General features: G+C 42.2%; 1 protein-coding gene across 1 annotated transcript in view; it reads left to right on the top strand.

The window, feature by feature from the left end:
• Positions 1–13,281: 13,281 nt before the first annotated feature.
• Positions 13,282–19,013, top strand: part of dnajb12a (DnaJ heat shock protein family (Hsp40) member B12a) — a 59,561-nt gene continuing 53,829 nt past the window's right edge. The window contains 3 exon segments of the mRNA XM_084322113.1: positions 13,282–13,433; positions 18,535–18,653; positions 18,655–18,716. Of these exon segments, the coding sequence (XP_084178239.1) occupies positions 13,301–13,433; positions 18,535–18,653; positions 18,655–18,716 (314 nt within the window). The 5' untranslated portion in view covers positions 13,282–13,300.

Here is a 19,013-nt window from a genome sequence, read left to right as displayed (position 1 = left end):
ACCCCCGGCTTATATAAGAGGCCCGTCCTTTATTCGAGTACCCTCCACTATTAGAGGATTTACGGTAGGTACCAGGCAGATGACAAGGCAGATAGTGAAAGTCTAGTGAGGAAGGTCACTCCATGTGACCCCAGGTATCGTCCAGGCGGGTGACGTCCACGGGTGAGGAGGTGCAGGCCGGGCCGGGGGTGTGATATCCTACACTCAGAGAGAGCAAGGTTAGAGCAAGGCAGGTACAGAGACAGTGGAAGCACACAGGTTAGAGTCCTAGTACCACGGCAGGTGAAGCAACACTCAGACGAGGAGTGGCAGGAGCGCAGGCCTCATATCCAGGTGATGAGGAGTCAGGAAGCAGCCCATATAAGGGCACAGGGACCTGTTGCCAGATAGGAGAGAGAGAGAGAGGCCCTGGCTGTGGTTGTAACAGCAATATCTTTGCATAACTTGAAAAGCTGTGTCTGAGCCGTTGTCAACATGTCTTGTTGTCTGTATGCTTGTCTGTTTTTCTGTTCATGTTTTGTGTGTTTATAAAAGAAAACAATAAACATATTTGTAAAAAATTAAATCTGATGATTAGGATGCATACGTTTCTGTGTAAGCGCATGAGAAACCCATTGCTCCTGCCCTGTCACTCCAAGTCGTTATTCATCAGTAAAGTTGTCTATTGATATTAAAGGTGCACTATGTAGTTTTGGTAAATGGCTGGTTTTTTATATAACAGCTTTTATCCAAAGCGCTTTACAATTAGTTCCTCACATTGTACCCGTTCACTCACACATTCACACACCGACGGCGGAGGCGACCATGCAAGGTGCCAACCTGCTCATCGGGAGCAATTAGGGGTTAAGTGTCTTGCTCAAGGACACATCGACACGCTGCCCGGGAGGAGCGGGAATCGAACTGGGAACCTCCGGATTGCCAGACGACTGCTCTACCTCTCGAGCCATTGTCAGTGATGGGCAGGTATCTCAAGATTCAAGATTCAAGATTCAGGAGGTTTATTTGTCACATACACACCAGGGCATACAGTGAAATGCGGGTGGCCATGCCCACTTCGATTGTGCAATAATACTAATAATAAAATAGACATAAAAAAACAGGTAATAAAATAAAAAGGGCATGATAAAATAGACATGCTAAATTCCGGAGCTTGTTAGCTACGGGTTTAAGGCACTGGGTCCTATGTACACTACTATACAATATACAGTCTTTACTCTATATCCGTATGCTATACTTGCTATATCTAAACTATACTATACAAGAACCACATCGGTTCTTTCCTTAAAGTGACCTTTATTTTTCTCGTTCCGTTAAAGTGACCTTTCCATTTTGTTTTAAAGTGACCGTTTGTGTGTGAGCGATTGCAGCGTGTGTGTTGTGTTGTGCATGTGTGTGTGTAACGGAGGCACCACGTGTCTATCCACAGTCACGATGGACAGTACAGTATAGTGAAGTGGCTGTGGATGGTAAGCGGTACTGCAAGTAAACTCACTCAGAGGCGTCCAGACCCAGTAGCAAGAAGTGAATTCACCTCTTGGTACAGTGGTCTGTGATGCCGCCCGCGGCGCGGGAGACCGGGGTTCAACTCCCACTCAGGGCGATCCCTTAACAGGGGTCGAATCGAAACACAACGCTGAGCAATACGACACCGGTCACATGTGTTCATGTGTACTTGTGTGTGGTAGGCTGGTAAAGCTATGCCTCCTAAAGTGTTAATCGGAAATACAGAAATACCGGCTACAGGCTTTCTGGTTTCCGGGCACCCCCTGATCTGTTTTTTTTTTTTAAACTTTGGCCATTTCCCTGGCTCTTTTATACGTTTATCGCATTTATACTTGGTCAAGTTCGACCGACAGAAGCAGGCTGAAAGGGTTCAGATGGGGGGGAAGACACTCTGGGAAAGGCACGGCTGCAGTCCGGGATTCGAACTCGCTCAGCCCCAGATCCGTGGAGATGCTTCCAGCTGCAGCTCCGGAGAACAGCGCTTACAAGCCCCCGCACATACAAGGCCGCACATAGCAACCCCTCGCTTCCATTGGCTGATTTTGGTCACGTGATTTTGGCACGTTGCACTGCGGGATTGATTGATTGATTGATTGAAAACTTTATGGTGACGTGATTTTGTGTCACGTTGCACGTTGCACTGCGGGATTGATTGATTGATTGATTGAAAACTTTATTAACAGATTAACAGATTGATTGATTGATTGAAAACTTTATTAACAGATTGTAGAATGGGTACACGTGACCTGACCGATTGATTGATTGATTGATTGATTGATTGATTGATTGAAAACTTTATTAACAGATTGCAGAATGGGTACAGTGACCGATTGATTGATTGATTGATTGATTTATTGATTGATTGATTTATTGATTGATTGATTGATTGAAAACTTTATTAACAGATTGCAGAATGGGTACAGTGACCGATTGATTGATTGATTTATTGATTGATTGATTTATTGATTGATTGATTGATTGAAAACTTTATTAACAGATTGCAGAATGCAGTACAGCTCAATACACACAATTGTTAAGGGGATGCAGACCATGCAGTACTGTTACATTTGTGACATACAGTAAATATATACAAGGGGGAGGGAACTGTACATTTATGATGAATTGAAAATGGGGGACCCTGATGTAAACAAGACGGAAGTCTTTCTCTGGTCTGCATCCCCTTAACAATTGTGTGTATTGAGCTGTACTGCAGATATATTTCAATTGCCTTACTTATTTACATAAGTATTATAGGCCTACAGCAGTATTGTACAGACAGTCTGTGTGAAGTCTGTGTGGTTATCCAGCTGCACAAAGGCAGAGCAAGAGGCTCTACAGAGGGTGGTGAAGGCGGCAGGCAGGATTGTCGGGACTCCTCTATCAAACATCACCTCCGTCTTCACCTCCCGCTGCCTCCACCGCTCCAAGTGTATCATCAAGGACCAGTCTCACCCAGCACATCACCTCTTTCAGCTCCTTCCCTCAGGGAGGAGATACCGGTCCATACATGCCAAGAGTTAAAGATTTAAGAACAGCTTTTTCCCCCAAGCAGTCAGACTGTTAAACGCTCATTGACTGTCCCCTCACGTGCACCATGCACTTACCTGGACTTGATAATCACTGTTACCACTCATCATGCACTTTATTTAAAATATTCTGTTATGTACAGTGTTATATGTGTTTCATGTATGTATATATTGTACTACGGTCTGTGGGAGCTCCCCTGAAATTTCACTCACGGTCATATAAGAGTTTTAATGTAGACGGTTTTATTAATGAAATGTTGGGTATAAACTGGGAGGAGGTATGTTGTGAGGATGACCCAGAGGTTGCACTGGACTTATTTATGTCAGAAACAAATCAGCCCCATGGATAGATAGTAGCTTTTAATGAATTTTAATGAATGAGAGAGACATACTGTAGCCAAAAAAGCATCAGTGTGTTCCAGTTCTGCAGATGACAGACAAAAGTACCGTTCCTTACGTAATCAAGTCACAAAGTTAAATAAGGTGAGAAAAAGGGAATATTTTAAACCATGGTTATATGATGTGAGAAATGATGGTAAAAATCTATGGAATGTTTTAAATCAAATTATGGGTAGAAAATCCAATGTCTGTACACCTTTTGTTGAGTCATATGGAATTGTCCTAACCAAACCATGTGATATTGCCAACCATTTTAATGATTTTTATGCAAGTAAGATATCTCAGCTCAGGCAGGGAATGCACATCTCAAACAATACAAAATCAAATGACATAATTAAGAATATCATAATGAAAGATAAATGGTGTACATTTGATTTTCAACAGGTTGAGGTTAGTGATATTGAAAGGTTACTCCAGGCTCTACCTGACAGCAAGTTAGCTGGCACAGACAACTTGGATAGTAAATTATTGAGAATTACTGCTACGATCATAGCAAGTCCAGTGTCATATTATTAATAGATGTATACAACGTATATGTACATTACATTTTCTATATTAGGTCTGGAGTTGCCCTCATTAAAAACTGATTTGGAGTCTTTGGGTAAAGGAGTAACCTTAGCCTCCTTCCATATCTTTGGACATAGTCCCACTTGTATACATCTATTAATAATATGACACTGGACTTGCTATGATCGTAGCAGTAATTCTCAATAATTTACTATCCAAGTTGTCTGTGCCAGCTAACTTGCTGTCAGGTAGAGCCTGGAGTAACCTTTCAATATCACTAACCTCAACCTGTTGAAAATCAAATGTACACCCTTTATCTTTCATTATGATATTCTTAATTATGTCATTTGATTTTGTATTGTTTGAGATGTGCATTCCCTGCCTGAGCTGAGATATCTTACTTGCATAAAAATCATTAAAATGGTTGGCAATATCACATGGTTTGGTTAGGACAATTCCATATGACTCAACAAAAGGTGTACAGACATTGGATTTTCTACCCATAATTTGATTTAAAACATTCCATAGATTTTTACCATCATTTCTCACATCATATAACCATGGTTTAAAATATTCCCTTTTTCTCACCTTATTTAACTTTGTGACTTGATTACGTAAGGAACGGTACTTTTGTCTGTCATCTGCAGAACTGGAACACACTGATGCTTTTTTGGCTACAGTATGTCTCTCTCATTCATTAAAATTCATTAAAAGCTACTATCTATCCATGGGGCTGATTTGTTTCTGACATAAATAAGTCCAGTGCAACCTCTGGGTCATCCTCACAACATACCTCCTCCCAGTTTATACCCAACATTTCATTAATAAAACCGTCTACATTAAAACTCTTATATGACCGTGAGTGAAATTTCAGGGGAGCTCCCACAGACCGTAGTACAATATATACATACATGAAACACATATAACACTGTACATAACAGAATATTTTAAATAAAGTGCATGATGAGTGGTAACAGTGATTATCAAGTCCAGGTAAGTGCATGGTGCACGTGAGGGGTCAGTCAATGAGCGTTTAACAGTCTGACTGCTTGGGGGAAAAAGCTGTTCTTAAATCTTTAACTCTTGGCATGTATGGACCGGTATCTCCTCCCTGAGGGAAGGAGCTGAAAGAGGTGATGTGCTGGGTGAGACTGGTCCTTGATGATACACTTGGAGCGGTGGAGGCAGCGGGAGGTGAAGACGGAGGTGATGTTTGATAGAGGAGTCCCGACAATCCTGCCTGCCGCCTTCACCACCCTCTGTAGAGCCTCTTGCTCTGCCTTTGTGCAGCTGGATAACCACACAGACTTCACACAGACTGTCTGTACAATACTGCTGTAGGCCTATAATACTTATGTAAATAAGTAAGGCAATTGAAATATATCTGCAGTACAGCTCAATACACACAATTGTTAAGGGGATGCAGACCAGAGAAAGACTTCCGTCTTGTTTACATCAGGGTCCCCCATTTTCAATTCATCATAAATGTACAGTTCCCTCCCCCTTGTATATATTTACTGTATGTCACAAATGTAACAGTACTGCATGGTCTGCATCCCCTTAACAATTGTGTGTATTGAGCTGTACTGCATTCTGCAATCTGTTAATAAAGTTTTCAATCAATCAATCAATCAATAAATCAATCAATCAATAAATCAATCAATCAATCGGTCACTGTACCCATTCTGCAATCTGTTAATAAAGTTTTCAATCAATCAATCAATCAATAAATCAATCAATCAATAAATCAATCAATCAATCAATCAATCGGTCACTGTACCCATTCTGCAATCTGTTAATAAAGTTTTCAATCAATCAATCAATCAATCAATCAATCAATCAATCAATCAATCGGTCAGGTCACGTGTACCCATTCTACAATCTGTTAATAAAGTTTTCAATCAATCAATCAATCTGTTAATCTGTTAATAAAGTTTTCAATCAATCAATCAATCAATCCCGCAGTGCAACGTGCAACGTGACACAAAATCACGTCACCATAAAGTTTTCAATCAATCAATCAATCAATCCCGCAGTGCAACGTGCCAAAATCACGTGACCAAAATCAGCCAATGGAAGCGAGGGGTTGCTATGTGCGGCCTTGTATGTGCGGGGGCTTGTAAGCGCTGTTCTCCGGAGCTGCAGCTGGGTACTATTGGATCCGTGACGAGCACGGTTGTCCACGGCGCTGAAATAGCACTCGCGGTACGTGGTGAGCTACTGGAGCTCCCCCCCCCTGATCTGTTTATAGTCCCCAGTGAAACAAACAACAAGCAGACGCTCGTACATCTCGAGGGAGGCGATAACAAGGTTGTTTCTGTGGGGAGTGCATTTTCACGAGCACCTGTCGTGATTTCAGGGGCGGGACTTCCTACCCGATTCCCACTTTCGGCCGTAGTGCTTTACCAGGCTTTATCTCTCGAGATAAAGCTGGGAACGAGGTTTTGTGTGTGGACAGTTCAGTGTTCAGTGTTCTGATGGCCTGGGGGAAGAGGTTGAGCCATAGTCTCTCTGTTCTCGTTGCGTGTGTACGGAGGCGCTTGCCTGACCGCAGCAGCTTGAACAGGCTGTTGTTGGGGTGGTGGGGGTCTTTCATTATTCTGCAGGCTCTGGATTTGCACCTCCTGTTATATAAGTCCTGCAGGGGAGGTATAGTGCAATACCCGTGGTACGCTCTGCTGAGCGCACACCACTCTCTGAAGGGCCTTCCTGTCCTGTGCCTTGTTGTTTCCATACCAGGCAGCGATGTCTCCAGTCAGAATGCTCTCTACAGCCCCGGAATAGAAGGAGTGGAGTATCTTCCCACGATACTCTGAACTTCCGTAACTGTCTCAGGTGATAAGAGGCGCTGTTTCGCCTTTTTTTCTTTTTTTTTATACCACACACAGTCTATGTGTGTTGTGTGTGTCCATGTCAGGTCCTCTGTGATGTGGACTAGTGGACCGTCGGCAGGTGCAGAGTCCGGGACGTGACCACCACCACCATCATCATCATCATCCGCGGGGAGTGAAACGCGAGGGACAACCTGTCATCCAGCCAGGGGCACCATGTTGCAACAGGCGACCTATGACTGTGTGGCATACTGTCATACTGTCTGCACCAACGTTAATGAACTGTACCAGATAGTGACCAGCGACCATACCGCCATTATGTAACAATGATGTAACAAGTGAGATAAGATAAGACGGCCCCTCTGGGGAAATTCGGGTGTCAAAGGAGCATGGGGGGGGGGGGGGGGGGGTGGGGGTACAAAGCTTCACATTCCTATACAGTCCAGTATCTATATATACACACTATAGATACAATATAAAATATAAATACAAATACAATACAATATAATATAATATAGAAAGATACAAATACAAGATACTCCAGTGATATGAGTCTCTAGTTCTCAAGTACCGAGTTCTGACAATGATAGTTATGGCAGCAGAACTATCATTGTATTATGATAGTTCATATCATAAGTATGAATTAGTAAAGTTACTAAAGTATGATCTGGTGATGGGTAAAAAAGGGGTGGGGTTAAATAAGTGAATGCTTCTTCCCACTCCTTTTCAAATATGTAAATGATAAAAATTTAAAAAATAATTGAGTTTGACTTTTGTGTTTTTTGTTTAGTTTTTAATTTAAAAAAAAATGTATATACATTTATTATTTTAACGGCTTAAGGCTATATCTGTACTTGATGTTTGTTTGTTGTTGTTGCATATTTGAAATAAACTTAAATCAAATCAAATCAAAATGATTTAAAAGAAAAGAAAAAAGAAAAGGTTTGGCACTGGGCGAGTTGAAATGGCGCCACCTACTGTAGATACGGAGCTACTGCGGGATCAAGCGTCTGAACTCCTCTCACCAACATGGACAGATGCACTGCAATTTTGTGAATATTGTATGTCTTGCTAGTTGTGTCAGCTGAGCCGATCAACGTTCTTTGAAGGATTATCTGAACTTCAGATTCTGAAGTGCCTATTTATGTGCAATACCCGTTGATTTTAATGATCCATTCTAACTCCATTCTATTCTCATAGTTAAAGACAGTAGAGGTTGAGTACTTTATTGTCTAAAGATGGTGAGTTAGAGTGTTGTGTGTTCACTCATAGTTAAAGACAGTAGAGGTTGAGTAGTTTATTATCTAAAGATGGTGAGTTAGAGTGTTGTGTTCATTCATAGTTAAAGAGAGTAGAGGTTGAGTACTTTATTATCTAAAGATGGTAGAGTGTTGTGTACGTTAAAGACAGTATAGAGGTCGAGTAGTTTATTATCTAAAGATGGTAAGTTAGAGTGTTGTGTTCATTCAGTTAAAGACAGTAGAGGTTGAGTAGTTTATTATCTAAAGATGGTAAGTGTTGTGTTCATTCATAGTTAGAGACAGTAGAGGTTGAGTACTTTATTATCTAAAGATGGTGAGTTAGAGTGTTGTGTTCACTCATAGTTAAAGACAGTAGAGGTTGAGTACTTTATTATCTAAAGATGGTAAGTTAGTGTTGTGTTCACTCATAGTTAAAGACAGTAGAGGTTGAGTACTTTATTATCTAAAGATGGTAAGTTAGAGTGTTGTGTTCACTCATAGTTAAAGACAGTAGAGGTTGAGTACTTTATTATCTAAAGATGGTGAGTTAGAGTGTTGTGTTCATTCATAGTTAAAGACAGTAGAGGTTGAGTACTTTATTATCTAAAGATGGTAAGTTATAGAGTGTTGTGTTCACTCATAGTTAAAGACAGTAGAGGTTGAGTACTTTATTATTTAAAGATGGTAAGTTAGTGTGTTGTGTTCACTCATAGTTAAAGACAGTAGAGGTTGAGTACTTTATTATTTAAAGATGGTAAGTTAGAGTGTTGTGTTCATTCATAGTTAAAGACAGTAGAGGTTGAGTACTTTATTATTTAAAGATGGTAAGTTAGAGTGTTGTGTTCATTCAGTTAAAGACAGTAGAGGTTGAGTACTTTATTATCTAAAGATGGTGAGTTAGAGTGTTGTGTTCACTCATAAGTGGTGATATGGTTTGACTCTACAACTGTGATGAATACATGGGCTGTTCAAAATGTTTCAACATTATATGGTTCTTTCTCAAGGGTTCAATAATATTGTCAGAACACGTCACTAACCCTAAACTATGCTCTGCATCCATTACACAATCCCACGGATGGTGTGTGCAAATCCAACAATAGGCCTATGTATTATCAATCTAATTTAGATCTGATCATTTAATACTTAACTATCATTATTATTTATTGTATTGTGATCATTTTGCTGCACGGGTAAGTAGGCGCCATGGTCTCTTGGGAAAAGGGGACTTACTTCCTGGTTGAATAAAGAGGAGGTCAAAAACGTCAGCGCATCATAAACAAGGCCTCCAAAAATTATAGGGTGGTGTGACCTCCCCCCCCCCCCCCCCCCTGGACTCCATCTTCACCTCCCGCACAACCACCGCGCCAGAACAATTGCTAAGGACCCCTCACACCCCCCGTTTCAGCCCCCTGCCCTCAGGTAGGCGCTTCAAGTCCATTCTCTCAAAAACCACCCGCTTCAAGGACAGCTTCTTCCCAACCGCCATTCGGACCCTGAACTCCCTTGGCCCCCATCTCCCCCTCCCCCCTTACACTAACCAAGCTACATTTATGACGTACGAGATCTACAAATATAGGCTACAGTACTGTTTATGATACAAGAAGAGTCTAAGAAGAGGGTATATACGTTTGAGGGAAGAAACTGTACATTGGAGGTGGTGGGGTAGGGTGGGGGGGGGGACTGTACATTGGAGGGGGTGGGGTGGGTTGGGTAGGCGGGGTGGGGTGGGGGGGGGGGAAACTACATTGGAGGTGGTGGGGGGGGGGGGGAAACTGTACATTGGAGGTGGTTGGGTGGGTTGGGTAGGCGGGGTGGGGTGGGGGGGGACACTACATTGGAGGTGGTTGGGTGGGGTGGGTTGGGTAGGCGAGGTGGGGTGGGGGGGACACTACATTGGAGGTGGTTGGGTGGGGTGGGGGGGGACACTACATTGGAGGTGGTTGGGTGGGGGGGGGGGGGAACTGTACATTGGAGGGGGTTGGGTTTGGACATTTACAAAGGTCTCCTGGAGGTACAGAGAGTCCAGCTGACCGACGGGCGGCTCACGGCCCCTGGGTGAAGTGATCCACCAGGGTGAGGTCGGCCTTGTGGACCCCCCCCCCCCCCCCCCCTCGCGTGGAACAGGAGGCAGGGCTCGAGCGGAGGAGGAACCCCTGGTAGCACAAGAAGGCCCTACAGAGAGTGGTACCACGGGTATTGCACTACCCCCCCTGCAGGTTCTATACAACAAGAGGTGCAAATCCAGAGCCTGCAGAATAATGAAAGACCCACACCACCCCAACAACAGCCTGTTCATGCTGCTCAGGTCAGGCAGACGCCTGCGAACCCCAGCTACTAGGACAGAGAGACTTCGGCTCAGCTTCTTCCCCCAGGCCATCAGAGCCTTGAACACTGAACTCTCCACACACAAGCACACATGAGCACACACACAACACACACACTGTACACGCTCACACACTAGCAGCCACTTTAACATGAGCAGGCACACACTCATGCTGCACACGCCCACACTTATGGCCACTAAGGAAAGGTCACTTTAAAAATAGTATAGTATAACCGGAGATTGTATAAATTAGCATGTACAGAAAGACACTACCAAAGGACCTAGTATGTCCTCCATGCTCTGTAAATAACTTATGTACATATACCGATATGCCCTAACATGTTACTTGTTTATTGCACAATGTTACTTGTTTATTGCACAATGTTGATTCTATTATATGTTATTTGCACATCGTTGCGGGCAAGACCACCCGCATTTCACTGTATACTTGTATGCCGTGACAAATAAATCTCTTGACTTGACTTGACTTGTGTCACTCCGGCGTGTTGAGGAGGAGGTGGTTCATTCAAGATGGATTATTTTATTTTTTTTACTCCTCCACTTCTTTGGCAATGATTCCCCCCGGTCAGCTGCAATAGCATACTTTAGATGACAAACACAGGAATGCTTTTGTCAGAGAATACTGTGTTTGAGCACTGGCCTTAGGAGGAGTGCAGCTGTTAAGGTCATATAAAGGTCATATTAGCACTGCATTGTGATTGATTGATTGAAAACTTTATTTAACAGATTGCAGAATGGGTACAATACACAGTACGGCTCAATACACACACAATTGTTAAGGGGATGCAGAGCAGAGAAAGACTTTCGTCTTGTTTACATCAGGGTCCCCCATTTTCAATTCATAGTGATTCAATTCATAGTGATTGTCTCACAAGCAGCTTGAAGCCTATTTTACAAGGCTGTGTGAATCATTCGAGAATGTAGCATAAAACATCTATTACTTCCGGCTTTAGACACTATGTGTATTCACTTTTTTTTGCTCTGTGTTGTTTTGTTTTGTTTCAATCTATCCAACAACGTGCGAACATGAGCAGAGTTTCTTCGTCAAATGTATATACTCTCTTTTCTAGACTCTTTTTGTATCACAAACAGTACTGTATTTGTAAATCTGGTGGTATGTCATAAATGTCTAGATGTAGCAGTACTGTCTATCTGTATGTCGTGAATGAATGAATGAATGAAAACTTTATTTAACAGATTGCAGAATGGGTACAATACAGTACGGCTCAATACATACAATTGTTAAGGGGATGCAGACCAGAGAAAGACTTTCGTCTTGTTTCCATCAGGGTCCCCCATTTTCAATTCATATAGACATTTATGACATACACAACATACATGACATTTATGGCATAGGGACATATAGGTATTTAGTACTGATACATTTGTGACATAAGCAGTATTCAAATATACAGTACTGTTACCCCTAGATCCTGACAGAGTATATATGATGGGGAGGGGGGACTGTACATTAGGAGGGGGTGGGTGGGTGGGAGGGAGGGAAATATACATACGGCGGGGAGGGAATATATACATGCGGTGGGGAGGAGACTGTCTATTAGGAGGTGGTGGGGGTTTTGGGCATTTACGGTGGCCAGTTTCGAATTGCAGCCTCCCGTAGGTGCTCTTTAAGAGCGGTTTTGAATGTGGGCAGGGATTCACATTCCTTTACAGCTTTGGGTAGGGCGTTCCACATTGTTGTGGCATAATTGCGAAACGTGTTTAGTCCCTTGTTTGAGCCGAATCTGGGTTTAACATGATTTGTTGAGCTTCCTCTGGTGTAGTGGTTGTGGTATTCACTGACCTTTGGGAAGTATTTTGACATGTACATGGGCACCCCGGTCGTATAGTGTATCTTGTAGACCAGGCCCATTGCAAGTTGCTGTACTCTGTCGTCTACTCTAAGCCATCCTAGGTTGTCAAAGTGGGCAGGGGTGAGGTGGGTTCTGGGGTTCAGGTCAAGTAGTAGTCTGACCAGTTTGTTTTGTGATGTTTGTCATTTTGTTTTAAGCGCCTTTGAGGTGCTTTGGTACCATGAGGTGCACGCATAGTCATAGTACCCTTGAATGAGTGCTCCTGCCAGAATCTTCAGGGTATTCTTGTTTACCAGAGAGGAGATCCGGTACAAGAATCTAGTTCATTGGTTGACTTTTTTTTATTACATTGGATGCCATTTTGTCACAGGAAAGATTTGCCTCTAGGATGGAACCAACCCAGGTAGGTAATTTCGTCTTTCCGTGTGACAATATTGTCACCCACTGTAACTGAGAAGCCGTCGGTCTTGCTGAGTTTGTTATTTGAACCGAAGAGAATGGACTCTGTTTTGCCCATGTGTAATGATAGTTTGTTATCAGCGAGCCATATGCAGATTTTGCCTAGTTCCGTGCTGAGGGTTTTTTCAACCTGCAACTTGTTCTTGTCAGAGACCAGCAGGGCTGAGTCGTCCGCAAACAGGAACAAGTTGCAGTCACAGGCTGACGACATGTCATTTGCATAAATTAGGAAGAGTAGCGGTCCTAGTATGCTTCCTTGTGGAACACCACAGCTCACTGTGAGGGGGGGGGATAGAGTACCGTTTACCTCTACCATCTGTTCTCTCCCCTCCAGGTAGGATTGCATCCAGCTCACTGATAAGCTATCAAAACCAATTGCTTTTAGCTTGTCCATTAGAATGGAGTGATTGACGGAAGGCCGTGTATGTCATATATATGATGAATTGAAAATGGGGGACCCTGATGTAAACAAGACAAAAGTCTTTCTCTGGTCTGCATCCCCTTAACAATTGTATGTATTGAGCTGTACTGTACTGTACCCATTCTGTAATCTGTTAACAAAGTTTTCAATCAATCAATCAATCAATTCATAATGACGTCTTATTTACGATTCGGTGAGAGACCCACGACGTCATCTCTGCGCGTCCGGGGGCAGCAGCAGGTAAACAGTGTCGCGATGGACTCAAACAAGGACGAGGCGGAACGCTGCATCAAGATCGCCGTAAACGCACTGAACAACAAACAGCCGGACAAAGCCAGGAAGTTTCTGGACAAAGCGCAGCGGTTGTTTCCAACAGACCAAGCCGAAAGTACGTCGAGTCCACTTGCTCTTCTAGAGAGATAGGGTTTAGATGGTGATCAGTCGGTGGGCCATCTTTGCACCAGACCCCAGACCAGTAATGGCTGCTGGCTGTTAGCTGCTCGGCGAGTTAGTGGTCGTTGACTAGCTGGTGTTTGTAGTTTTCTTTCTGGTTTTCACAGGCTTTGACATAACTGTGCTGACGCTTAACGATCCATCTAGAGTTATTGATAGTTGTTATAAGGGGTCTCGTTCATCATGTCCCAGTGCCAGTAGCAGTTTGGCTAGCAGCACTTCCTTAGCTCCTTTAGCTAACAGCTGCAATGCTAACCCTAACCCCCCCCCCCCCCAGCTGCTAGAAGCAAGACCCTCTCTCTCTAGCTAATATTCCTGATTGATTGAACACTTTATTTAACAGATTGCAGAATGGGTACAATACAGTACAGCTCAATACACACAATTGAATTGTTAAGGGGATGCAGACCAGAGAAAGACTTTCGTCTTGTTTACATCAGGGTCCCCCATTTTCAATTCATCATAACATACATGACATACAGATAGACAGTACTGCTACATGATCTATACATTTATGACATACCAGATTTACAAATACAGTACGGTTTGTGATACAAAAAGAGCAAAAAAGAGAGTATATACATTTGATGAAGAAACTGTACATTGGAGGAGGTTGGGTGGGTGGGGGAAACTGTACAACTGTACAAGCTAAACTGTACATTGGAATATCGACAACCTTACTTGGTCCCAAGAAGAGGGTCTCGTGTATTATTGGGTTAGGAGGACATTTACTGTACATTTACACAGGGGCCAGTTTCGAATTGCAGTCTCGAGTCTCCCTCGCAAGACTCTAGCTAATTCCTCGCAGGTTTCCTGAACAAATAATTAAGCCAGACTTTCAAAAAATAATTTCAGGTTGCAACCAGAGCATTTCCAAGAAGAAGAATAATGCTGTGTGGGGACGTTTCCTAACCTCGTAGAGTTATTAAGATGTTGGTTTCACTGGGATTCTGTTGCTAGGCAACAGTATGGACCCAAATGTATTTCCTGTCATCCATCGTCTTGGCAAACATTGCAACAGGAAATTAACTTGGGTATTTTTTTTATTTTTATTTTTTTAGAATGATATTGTTGTCACTTGACTCTCACTGCCTCAACACGAAACGGCAACATCTCAAGTCCGCCAGGCAAGATGTTTTTACCCGATTGATACTAATTGTGTGTAACAGTTTTTAATTTGGCTTAACACGACTTAGGAAATATGATTCGTCCTTATTTTTTATACTACTATACTGATTCTACCTATACTACTACTACCTTTCATGCTAATATATGTCTATATATTATAGACATATATTATAATTATATTCTACTCTGCTCTGCACTCAGAGTGCCACTGACCCTTGTTGTGCTGCCAGAGATCTCGCTGACTTGTTTGTAAGTCGCTTTGGATAAAAGCGTCCGCTAAATGTAATCTTGATGTTTGCAGTCGTTAGCTGCGATCGTAGGTACTCTAAGTCTGTGTATGCAATAGGCGAGAAGAGACTGGAGTAAAACCTGATGTCTTTGTTCCTCTGTTATGATTATCTTTTGTAGCCGTGTGGATTGTGGACCCCACTCTGTGCTACAGGGACTGTAAATACAGTGTCGGGAAGCGGTTCACTCTAAAAACAATAGTGACCTGCCTAGAGGAACCTAATCTATTCAGATGTTCTCCAGAACCAGATAAGGATCGTCTTATCTTATCTTTAGAAACTCACCACGGACAGCCCAAACAGTAGTGGCGTGCCTAGTAGAGGCACCTAATCTGTTCAGACGTTCTCCAGAAACTCTCCACGGAGTGTGTTTCCTACATGCTGCCTGTGGTGTTGTGTGTTGTTCACCAGCTTGGTGTTTTCATTCAGATTCAGATTCCTTTATTTAGCCATATGTGTAAACACATGACATAGGACATTGTTGCTGCATTACAGTGAGTGTATGCATTGTATCTTCTTTTTTCTCTCTCTCACAATAACAGACACAGGACAAAAACAGTGCAGTGAGTGGAAGATTAATAATTTTTAAATAAAGTGCAGAGTTCCAGTCCACACACGTGTCTAATTGTATAATAATAACTCAACTTGACTATGACAAAATAATGCCAAACACCTGGGTTGTTTAGCTGATTTTGCCATGTGTGTGTATATGTGGGGATTATTTCATTGTGGTGCGCAGCATGCGCCATGTTGACCAGAAGCGGTGTGGTCATGAAAACGCAGAGCTGGTGAACAAACGGTTCATTGTGGACTTAAAAAAAGTCGACTATTTTTGGGAGATTGAGTTATTGGAGAAGATTGGAATAGATTAAAGGCCTCCAGGCCTCCTGAATACTTTGGGCAGCCGAAGAGTGTTTCCGCGTCTCTGATTGGCCAGGTCATTTCTGGTCATGTGACATGTACGTACGCCCAATCGTGGGAAGCTCGTTCGAAGGCGCTCGTTCGAAGTTGGTTAAGGTTAGAGTTTGTCTTAGAGGCGAGCATGGCGATAGAAAGCCTGCCCTGATTCCGACGGTTAAGCTTAGGCACTCTTTCGAAGTTGGTTAAGGTTAGAGTTTGTCTTAGAGCATGGCGATAGAACACCAGGTAGTGTGCAGGCTGTTAGACCCGGAAATAGGCGCAGAACTTGCTGTCCCACGATTGGCGCACATGTCACATGACCTGGCCAATCAGAGCGCAAAACTCGAACGTGGAAGCACTCTTAGTCTCTTCGGCTGCCCAAAGTATTCACGCCTCCAGGCCAGGCGGGTTGCTGTATATACAGTCCCTGTAGCAGAGTTGGGTCTAAGAGTCGGGTCCACTTCACACGGCTAAGTGGTAGAGCCATATGAAATCCGTTTTATTTTTTTCCAAATTCCATTTAATTTTTTTCCAAATTCTGTTTTTTCCGTTTTAATATTTCAGAATTCTGTATTTTGCTTTGTACGCTCATTTTACCATCAGAAATAGTGTCTAATAAGTGGGAATTAATAAATGTCCACAATTTAATAAGATATAACTAGGGCTGTCTTAAATACTTCGAAGCTTCGCATGGGATTCGAATATGAAAATAAATTTTTATTATTAAAAAATATAAAAATATAAATGATATATATATATTTTTTTGCAAAATCAACTCTGCCTCTCTTTGTTAATTACAACAAGCAATGCTGTTTGTTATTTAAGATGAGGTCGGACTCGGCACTGACAGATTTGTGTTCATTGTGCTGCTTTTATAAAGCCTCAAATGACGGCTTACAATATTTCATGAAAGCAAAGTGTTTTGTTTGTCTAAGATTTAAAAAGGTTTAAACTTTACAGCACTGACAAAGTTGAACAAAGTGCTGTACAAGTCTCACAACATAATTTTTTTTTTTTTTTTTTTTTTTTTATACAGTTGATTCCATTTTTATTGCTCAATTTCCGCGATTCCGTCCGCGATTCCGTGATTGCGGATTTCATATGGCTCTACTAAGTGGTCATCGGAGGCTGGCTGGGGTGGCAAATGCTGGTGCTGCTTATAAGTTAAAGAATCTATCTGAAATCTCGTAGTTCATTCCCACGTTCCAACTAACCCGTGAGGACATTTTAGCGTCGCTACCAGAGCCCAGGGACAAACTCACCCTGTCCGAGCTCCGGGAGGGTCATCGAAGAGAAGCCGCCTATTCTCGGTCCGAGCTCCACATTGGTGGAACGAACTTCCCACCACAGTTAGGAGGACAGCCGAAACCCACCAATCTTTCGCTGTCGTCTAAAGACACACTTCTTCAATCAATATTTGAAATGAAAAAAAAATTTATAATAATAATATTAGGGCTGTCAGTTTATCGCGTTAATTAGATTAATTAATTACACAGCAAATTATCGCGTTATGAAAATTAACTCAATTAATTACAATTTTTTTTTTTATCTCATTCATTCCATAAGAACGTAGAATACACATTTATACTTTTTTTATATGGTCCATTTGCATGTTCTTGGTATCTGATTCTAGGGCCATCTATGTATTCCCAGTGTCAGAAATACTGTGTCTGTTACTAGGCTTGAGTAAATTGTAATGAACCAAATGAGAATATCAATAAAACATTTTGTATCTTTGACTGTGAATAACACCATGCTCAATTGACCAGACCTGAAAAATCTAAGCAAATTAATCAATGGAAGATGATTCAACAGAAGGTTTTGTAGATACAGTACTATGAGGGCAGACGTTCCACTCTACTGGTTAAAATTACTTACTCGTGAGTAGTACGTTCGTTGATGATAAATTATGTCCACAGCCACTCCAGTGTAAAACAAAGATATCCAAATGGATGGTCCAAAGATGCACACTGACCTGGCTGAGAGAATTGCTGAATACACTGTATATAGATACACAAATGTTCTAGAAGGTTCGGTCATGACATCACCACAAATGTTCTAGAATGTTCGATGTTCTAGAATGTTCGGCGCTGACATCACTACAAATGTTCTAGAATGTTCGATGTTCTAGAATGTGCGGCTATGACATCACAAATGTTTTAGAATGTTCAACCATGACATCCTACTGTGACGTCACAAATGTTCTAGAATGTTCTATTATGACAATTATATAATACAATAACATAAATATAGCTTTGGCTCCTACAAGTACTGAATTCTACCATCCGGACACATGCAATTTGAAATATGATTATAGAATATAGAATATCAGGCATAAAATGGTTAATGCGATTAAAATGTGATTAATTAGATTAATTAATTACAAATCCTATAATTAATTAGATTAATTATTTTAATCGCCTGACAGCACTAAATAATATATATACTAACTAACCACCTTACTGTCCTCTAACTCTTCCTAATATACTAACATACACTCGACACTGTAGCACTCAAGTTTGAACACTTTGATGAACATTGTTACTCAGCTGATAGAGTTGTGCCCTTCCTGCTCACTTGTCGTCCAAAACTTGTAAGGTGCTTTGGATAAAAGCTTTCAGCTAAATGACTGAATGTAAATGTAAGTCGCTTTGGATAAAAGCGTTCAAGCTAAAATGACTAAATGTAAATGATCTTGTCTACTTTTTTGGCCGCTTATAGATTTATTGGAGTCGCTGACACAGAACGGAAAGCCTCCGGATGAAGACGACTGTCCCATGAACGGAAACGGACCCAGGATGAGACACCGCAACGGAGACGAGTCCCGGGCGCCGCAGGAGGGGGGGCGCCACCACCGAGACGGCCAAGCCGTTCACCGCAGACCAGCTGGAGGCCGTGAAGAAGTCAGTCCCCCGTTGACGTGGTTTTGATAAAGAGTGTGGAGAGAGTGGTATCTTAACGAGCTTGTCTTCTATAGTGAAATGTACAGTGAATATTCCTTGGGAGCGTGATAACTATGGCGGTAGCTATGACTAGTTATGACTAACGCCATAGCAGAGCCCCGGATTGACAAAGCAAACACACACCCTGGGTTGACGAAGCAAACGCACCCTGGGTTGACGAAGCAAATGTGCACACGGGAACACGGCAACATTTTGGGAAATTAGCTTACCGACGTCTTCTCCAGAGAGAGACAAGAA

Source organism: Notolepis coatsorum, assembly GCF_963971535.1.
Source record: "Notolepis coatsorum genome assembly, chromosome: 9".
In the NCBI taxonomy this organism is placed as follows: domain Eukaryota; kingdom Metazoa; phylum Chordata; class Actinopteri; order Aulopiformes; family Paralepididae; genus Notolepis; species Notolepis coatsorum.
The sequence above is the reverse complement of the archived record's forward strand: the minus strand, read 5'-3'. Positions and strand labels throughout refer to the sequence as shown.